The sequence below is a fragment of the Megalobrama amblycephala genome, linkage group LG17 (assembly GCF_018812025.1).
Source record: "Megalobrama amblycephala isolate DHTTF-2021 linkage group LG17, ASM1881202v1, whole genome shotgun sequence".
Classification (NCBI taxonomy): Eukaryota; Metazoa; Chordata; class Actinopteri; order Cypriniformes; family Xenocyprididae; genus Megalobrama; species Megalobrama amblycephala.
In genome coordinates, this window is record NC_063060.1 from 6,901,599 (window position 1) to 6,910,562 (window position 8,964).

At 34.4% G+C, this 8,964-nt stretch overlaps 1 protein-coding gene across 1 annotated transcript; it reads left to right on the forward strand.

Annotated features, from left to right (window-relative positions):
* The first annotated feature begins 92 nt into the window (after positions 1-92).
* LOC125251392 (cytochrome c oxidase assembly factor 1 homolog) lies at positions 93-2,775 on the forward strand. The gene is made up of 5 exons (XM_048164386.1): positions 93-239; positions 1,741-1,857; positions 1,930-2,081; positions 2,192-2,268; positions 2,423-2,775. Exons 2-5 carry the CDS (start codon positions 1,764-1,766, stop codon positions 2,502-2,504), a joined length of 405 nt encoding a protein of 134 aa, XP_048020343.1. The 5' UTR covers positions 93-239; positions 1,741-1,763; the 3' UTR covers positions 2,505-2,775.
* The last annotated feature ends 6,189 nt before the right edge of the window (positions 2,776-8,964 follow it).

Below are 8,964 nucleotides of genomic sequence, written 5' to 3' on the forward strand. Positions count from 1 at the left end.
GCTACAGAAAATATACAAACAGACTATCTATCTTAAAAATCAAGAGTTAAAACTTTACGGAGTACGGACACATTTACTTTATCCTTTATATGATAAGAAATCGCACAACTGAATGTTTACAGTGCGTTTAATCAGATTATATACATCAATGTTTGAATAAAGTTTTTCAAAGAAAAACGAACATGGCCGCGCCCATAGCGCGCTCCTGTTAGTGTCTTATAAAAATAATCGATGTGACGGTGAGTTATTATTACTTATGAACGGCCCTTGAAATCGATGCATGAATGGACAAAATTAGGACTCAGTCCTCTGAAATTCATGGACGTTTGTAAACAATATTAATCCATATCTTACTAAAGTATCGTTCTTTAAGACGAAGGCAGATATTTGAATGTCTCATAGGCTACTAACAAAATGTACTATTGTAGCATGTTTACGCTATATATATATATATATATATATATATATATATATATATATATATATATATATATATATATATATATATATACAGTACAGTCCAAAAGTTTGGAACCACTAAGATTTTTAATGTTTTTAAAAGAAGTTTCGTCTGCTCACCAAGGCTACATTTATTTAATTAAAAATACAGTAAAAAACAGTAATATTGTGAAATATTATTACAATTTAAAATAACTGTGTACTATTTAAATATATTTGACAAAGTAATTTATTCCTGTGATGCAAAGCTGAATTTTCAGCATCGTTAATCTAGTCTTCAGTGTCACATGATCCTTCAGAAATCATTCTAATATGCTGATTTGCTGCTCAATAAACATTTATGATTATTTTCAATATTGAAAACAGTTGTGTACTTTTTTTTCAGGATTCCTTGATGAATAGAAAGTTCAAAAGAACAGCATTTATCTGAAATACAAAGCTTCTGTAGCATTATACACTACCGTTCAAAAGTTTGGGGGCAGTAAGAATTTTTATTTTTATTTTTTTGAAAAGAAATTAAAGAAATGAATACTTTTATTCAGCAAGGATGCATTAAATCAATGGCAGTAAAGACATTTATAATGTTACAAAAGATTAGATTTCAGATAAACACTGTTCTTTTGAACTTTCTATTCATCAAATAATCCTGAAAAAAAATATTGTACACAAATATTTTGTACAATTGTACACATTAAATGTTTCTTGAGCAGCAGATCAGCATATTAGAGTGATTTCTGAAGGATCATGTGACACTGAAGACTGGAGTAACGATGCTGAAAATTCAGCTTTGCATCACAGGAATAAATTACTTTGTGAAATATATTCAAATAGAAAACAGTTATTTTAAATTGTAATAATATTTCACAATATTACTGTTTTTTACTGTATTTTTAATTAAATAAATGTAGCCTTGGTGAGCAGACGAAACTTCTTTTAAAAACATTAAAAATCTTAGTGGTTCCAAATTTTTGGACTGTACTGTGTACATATATATATATATATACTTTTTTTTTCACAATGTCCCATGCTAAGACTGTCTTTCAAGGACACTGAAGTACCCATTTAGAACAGTAAAGCCGAACTAAAACTGAAATAACAAATGGCAGTGTGACAATATGTAGTGACCAAAAATGACGAAAATCAAACAAGAGAGAGGCACAATTTACATTTATGTATCAAACTAATTTCAAGCACTGAAGAAAAAGCCTTTAGATGAAAAGGTCTTTAAGATCATGAAGGAAATAAATTCAGTTATATTTATATGTCATTACTATTGTATAGAGTTTTCCTCCAGCTGAGGAAGGATGAGTCGATCAACCAGCCTCCTGCAGCAGATGACTATATTCATCACTGTAGTGACCGGCGGCGGCTGCGCTATGATGTATTACCTCATGCAGAGTAAGTCATTGTTAATTAAAGCTTATGTTATCTGTTAAAATCTTTTAAACAATTGTGTCCTTTTTCTTTCAGAAAATTTTGCAAAAGCAGAGTACTACCGTCTGGCCCTTGAACAACTGAACAATAATTCTACCGCCATGGCCAGTCTGGGCGCTCCTCCTCTAAAGATCCACAACATTCACTTATCTGACCGACACAACCGTATGGACCACAGCAGCGCTCAGGTCAGCAGCTCTACAGCCTCACCATAAACCATCCTCCACGCAGAACATGAGAAATACTCGCTCTACTACTGGTCAGCAATATATTAATCACTGTATAAATCATTTTTCAGCTGAAGATCCCAGTTACCGGGTCAAAGAATGGAGGTTATCTCTACACAACGTCCACCAGAGACACTCTCATGAACAGGTACCATGTTTTCACTTCTAAAAATCCCAGAATAGAGAAATTCCTCTAAAGCCCACAAAGCAGAACTGTGTCTCCATGGGTTTGATAAGTAACCTTGTGTATGCTGATATATGTTGTTACATTATATAATCATCTTAATCTCTTTTGTCACTAGATGGCACCTCCAGCAAGTGTTCCTGAAGCTGAGGGAAGGAGAGACCATAGAGATTTTCAACAGGACAGAAAATGAGGAGTAACGTCACACAGAAACATTGCATCAGTGTTAAACTCAGACAAGAGAGAGAGAGAGTTCCTGTACAACAGATGATTGACAGCATTTTTTTAAGCACATGTGATTATGGCATTTATATATATTTAAACGTTAATATATATTTATTTGGCATGTATGGAAGCTGTGTCAGATGATGCACTTTTTTATGGTGCAGCTTGGAGAAATTGTGATTAATTTAGTAGGTTTTTTGCTGTTTTATGTGCTTCATTAAAGATGGATGATGTCATACACTGTAATTTTATGCATTTTGTCATCTTATATATATATATATATATATATATATATATATATATATATATATATATATATATATATAAAATTAACAATTCCACTAAATTATCCACTCATTTTATGAGACAAAATTTAATTGAACATTTTTGTTGAACATGTTTATTTAGTTACAGCAGATGTCTGATCATATTGAAAAAGCAGGGTTACAAAAAAAAAAATTGAATATTACCCTTTCATACAGTTTACCTACACTGGTATCTTTATTCTATTGACATGACTAGTTCAGTAGCCTACCTCTGTAGTTACTAAACCTTACCAATAGGTGTCAGTAAAAGATTAAGCCTCAGTCACTACAGAAATGACATGACACTTAAAAAAAAATCACAATCGATTCATTTTCTGAGAAATTTAAAAAGCTGCAATATATGCAGAAAAACAGGTGCACTTTGTCAAAGTGCTGTAGGTCATGCGGTTAAGTTAAACGTAAGACCAATTGTGTGCCATTTTTTTTTTTTTTTTTTTTTTAATATTTCTCTTAAAGGGTTAGTTCACCCAAAAATGAAAATAATGCCATTTATGACTCACCCTCATGTCGCTCCACACCCGTAAGACCTTCATTTTCAGAACACAAATTAAGATATTTTTGATAAAATCCAAAGGCTCCAATGAGGCCTCTATTGCCAGCAAGTGCCAGAATTGCCAGAAAGTTACACTTTCAAACGCCCAGAAAGGTACTAAAACATATTTAAAAGAGTTCATGTGAGTACAGTGGTTCTACCTTGATATTATAAAGCGAAAAGAATACTTTTTGTGCACCTAAAAAAACAAAATAACGACTTTTCAACAATATCTAGTCATGGGCGATTTCAAAACACTGCTTCGAATCTTTTGTTTCGAGTGGTTCGGAGCGCCAAAGTCACGTTATTTCAGCAGTTTGACACGCGATCCGAATCACTGATTCGAAACAAAAGATTCGAAGCAGTGTTTTGAAATCGCCCATCACTAGATATTGTTGAAAAGTCGTTATATATATATATATATATATATATATATATATATATATATATATATATATATATTTTTTTTTTTTTTTTTTTTTTTTTTTTTTTTTTAATTCTCGTAGCTTTATAATATTAAGGTAGAACCTGTACTCACATGAACCGTTTTAAATATGTTTTAGTAGCTTTCTGGGCGTTTGTAGTTTGTACTTGAATTACCTTGCTGTGTATGGAGGCCTCACTGAGCCATCGGATTTCATCAAAAATTTCTTAATTTGTGTTCCGAAGATGAATGAAGGTCTTACGGGTGTAGAACGACATGAGGGTCAGTAATAAATGACATTATTTTCATTTTTGGGTGAACTAACCCTTTAAATTTTCTTTGTTCACTAGAAATAAAACAACATGAAGTATGATTGGTTCATTTTTTGAGCCATGAACTGAAAGATTTTCTATGGTACATCTTATCTTTTTTCATTTGATTAATTTATACCATGCTCAGTTCATAATAACCATTACGTATGAAAAATCATCATTCACAGGAGTGAGCAGATTTCATCCACAGCAGCACAGTGACCCAGTTTAGCCGAGGCCTGTCGACTCTGATCTGAACCACATCTTCTTTTTTGTCAAAGATTGAGGCCAGAGAACCATAGGAGCCCAAAACGGCTGGTTAAACCGAAGAATCTTGAAACACTTAAAGCTATAATAATAATAATATAACAACAACAACACAGTAGTACATCCAGTACAGTGCGGTAAGCAGTAGTGATCTGTTCATCAAGTCTTCTTCAGATCTCTCTCTGAATCTGTTTTGAATCTGACTAAATCTCGGTTCCAGACCGAGTTGAGGCTCATGTCTAAAACTTTCCTTCTTCTCTCAAGCTCTTCAAAAATCCCACTGTTATCCCCCAAAACCACCCTGCCCCTGCTCCAGAAATATCCTCATATTCCACAGAGCTCTGGGGACCATCTGTCCTCGCTTTCATCTGCCAAAACATCCATGCATATGAATACTTCCTCCAATCTGTTTTGATCCGATTTTGCAATATATTTTATATTACATCACAGTGTTAGCCAATGAAATGTATAAATCTTTCATTAAATGTTTTTAGTATATATTTATTTTTGCATATTACTATGGTCACAGAACAATGTGCTGGCTGGTTTTGGCACATTTCTAACTGATCACAGGACTAAAAAAAAGTGTATGAGAAGGGAGAAGATTATAGAGAAGCACACGCAGACTAATGTTATTATTTAATGTTACTAAGAAATGGTACAATTTCCTAGAGTCAGCATGTCAGACCACATCCGATGGATTACGCACACGAGCGACAGTCATGTTGAGATAGAAAGTGATTGTTTATTGACATTCGTTAACAGTGTAATGCTGTAGTTACAGATCTCAGCCTGAGAGAGGCGCTATAAGTGACCTCAATACACAATTCAAAACATTTGTACATTTCCGCTCTTATTCTCTTCCATACAGATAGATTAAAAGTGTAAAAAGACAAAAGCAGGCTAGTGTATGTCCGAGGTTGAAGCAGGAGCCAACTCTTTCTGCATTTCCCAGAATGCCATGTTTATAGAAAGGCAGTTTGTTGCAGAACCTTCTCATTTCTCTCACATTTTCATTTCAGTGCTTGATAAATGAAGAAACGTCCTTCACATCCGCCAAAGAGTAGCATTTCTTATAATTCCAACCAAATATGCATAGTAATATACATTTGAGAAAACCATTTTGAACTAACATTATGCAAATAGTAATATGAGGACTTTTTTTAAAAAAAAAGATGAATTGTTGACTGTTGAATTGATTCATCACATTTTAAAATGTAGATTTTACATAAACTGTTCAAGCAAATATGCACACATTTGATATACAGACATTTTATAACTTCTTAATTGGGATAAATAATACAAATGCACTTTCTCTACATTCCTAATATCTTAAGCTGAGTGGAAGTGTTGTTCATTTTGAGCTGCAATTGCTTTCAGAGAGAATTACATTTCAGAGACGATCAAAGCCGTGATTGCTTTAGTTTTCCATCACCACTTAAAAGGGACAGTTCACCCAAAAATGAAAACTGAAGAAAAAAAAATTAATCACCCTCATGTCATTCTGATTTTATTTATCTAAAAAAGAAGGAAAGAAAATTAACCATTTCAGCTATTAAATCGTCTGCATGTTGCACTTTTGGGTGAACAATCCCTTTATGAAAATATTAGGAGATAAAAATAAAAGACAGATTCATCGAATGTGGATTAGACAAACACATGCACCTTTAAATGGCATCATGTTAAGATGATTTATGATGATCTTAATGCATAATACACACATTCACACTATTTTAAAATGTAAACATGAACAATAATTAAAACTTCAGCACAGAACGAACCACTCTGACCTTTCAAAAGTTTCCTGACATTTAAACCAACTTCCTTTTTGAATAAATATATTACTTTCAGAACATCTCACTGCTTTTCACCTTAGATGCAAAAACAGCTGAAACACTCTGATAAACAGCTGAGGTGTGGCGCACAAATTCTTTTACTATTTGGTCTGTCATTTCTTACATACCCCTCACCAATTTAAGTAATAAAAAACACCATATAAATAGATAATACATTTTATAAATATAGGGGAAATGAGTGCATATCATGGCATCAGGAAATACTAAGTAAATTTGAAGTGACTGAGAGATTTAATCAAATGCAAATGTGATGCAGCAACTGTCAATGAGAGTGCAGACTAACGCCCACATGATCGGTTTTTGAAAATTGAAATATATAAAATATAGCTGCGAGCAGCAATTATTGGGGTTCAATCGCTTTAAGGCCTTTAAGCACATGCGTAAAAATGTATTATGTTTAATTTAGCAAGCATGTAGATCATAGAAGTAAAAGACCATTTACAGCCAATTTACCATAGGAAATTTATGGTTTATAAAAAGGTTTTATCAAGGTTGAGCCAAAAACCTAGAACTAGTTGCCAAACTTGGTTTTGAAATAAATCTCCAATATTTAACGAACAATTTGGTGGACAGAGGCAGTCCTAGAGGCAAAGGTTCTCAGAATTAGGGAGTTCTACCATGTGGTATGCGCAATACACAAACATTTACGCGCACGAAGGCGCCCGATTTTTTTCAGATTTCTCAGAGGCCTCTAGGGCCGTGAGTCAAACAGGTCCAGCAAGCTTCATTCTGATTGGCGTCTGTTAACCTTGTCCTCTCAAAATTCATTGTCCGATGGTGGCCATGTTTTATGAGATGTGTCAATGTCGTCATAGACCGTCATGGCACCTTGAACAAAGCCACCTCATGCCAATTTTCAAGTTGATTGGACTAACGGTGAAGTAGTTATAGCCATTTTTATGTTTTTTTTCCTGTTATAGCGCCACCAAGTGGCCAGTCGCCACATTCTTTTATTTCACATGACCACAGTATAAGCTCTTACATAGGTGTGCTATGTTTGGTGAAAATATCTCATTCTGTTATAGCCATTATAGTAAAAGTGGCTCTACCCACTTTGAACGTTTCGGTGCCCTTAGGGACTGTGAAATCGAACTTTTTTTTGATAACTATAGACAATCAGACTCCAGAGAATCTTGCTGCACTGGTTTGGTTCCAGTTACATCTCTTTGCTCTTGCATACACATAACACATTATCAATACATTAACATTTTTCAAATCCGTTAAAGGATTGTTACGCTGCAATAATTAGGTCGGCCGGAACCGAGAACATTTCCTATAACACTAGATATACCTGTACATCAGAATAAGAATGGCATCTACGCTAATATCTGTCTCTCTGCTTATCCTGAGGTTTGCCGGGTGCTGGATCCAGGCCGTATCCAGATCAGATGGAGAACCTGTGTCTGGACCTGACTACAACGTAGCCCAGGAGACAATGGGCCTACAGATCCAGTTCTGGCTGCATCTATAATTCAGATTTTTAATCCCCGTATCCGCTTACATATATTTATATATAATCTATTTTTAATCTCTATAATAAAAATGTATAATTCAGATTTTGATCTCCATATCCATTTACATATATTATATATATCTTCCAAGGGGTTTTTTCCCTCCTAGGACTTTTTTCCCAGTGTTAGCACGCTGGGTTTTTCTCCTAGGGGGTTTTTTCCACCCCTGGGAGTCAGCCGACATTGGCTTAATGTAGCACCATCTTGTATATGTTACATATTACCACGCTTGTTTGTACAGCTTATTTTTAACCACTTCCCTTTTTTCTGTGCTTCTAATATGTAAGCTGCTTTGAAACAATTACCAATTGTAAAAGCGCTATATAAATAAATTTGACTTGACTTGACTTGACTTCCGATTAGGCCAAAAACCTAGGACTAGTTCGCAAAAGTAGGTTTTCAAAAAAAAAAAAAAAATCAAAAATCCTTCGCAAATCCGTTTGTCGTGAGCCAAGGATTCCAACGATATAAGACACTTGAGCCTAGGCCTAACGGTTCAGGAGTCATTTCGTACTTTTGACCGCTGTAGCACCACCGTCAGGCCTATCAGGGTGAGCCTTGGTGACATTGTAGACGGTGTGAGTACTACCAGCCCTCAAAGTTTCAAGTCTCTACGACTTGATCCTTGGAAATTTAAATGATTACAATAGGGTTTCAGAGCTACATGCTTGAACCCCTAATAACCATACAATAAATAAAGAATCATTTCATTTTGACAACTAATACATTTTTGGCAATAAAAATGAACATGCTAAAGGGAAATTTGTATATAAACTGCAGCAGTGCATAAAGAATCACATCATGAACAGTAAAACTTGCTCATTATGAGGATTTAGTTACCGAGATGTCTTCACTCCCATTGGCAGTTCACTGCATTGCTCATTTACATAAAGTACAAGCACAAATCGCTATGAATCAGTGTCACCATGAATGCACCTTTACACAGTGTCTTAACAACCAACAAGACATTTTGTCAGTCTCTTGTTTTTTGTTTTATTCCGCTGGGTAGCTCCGCCCACAGTGAAATCTCATTGGCTCAAAATCCTGCTACTCACAGCTGTATAATAAACTTCAAATATATTCTTATTTGTTGTGTTGCTTAGCATTTTCACTTTCAGTGATGACCTTAAAGAAAATATGCTGTGTTGGGGCATTTTTTTTTTTTTTTACATACCCAAAAACATTCATTCATTGAAAGCAATCATGTG

Coding starts and splice junctions, on each gene's coding strand:
- LOC125251392 (XM_048164386.1), top strand. CDS start 1,764: ATGAGTCGATCAACCAGCCTCCTGCAGCAGATGACTATATTCATCACT. Junction 1,858..1,929: donor GATGTATTACCTCATGCAGA/GTAAGTCATTGT, acceptor TTTTTCTTTCAG/AAAATTTTGCAAAAGCAGAG. Junction 2,269..2,422: donor AGAGACACTCTCATGAACAG/GTACCATGTTTT, acceptor TTTTGTCACTAG/ATGGCACCTCCAGCAAGTGT.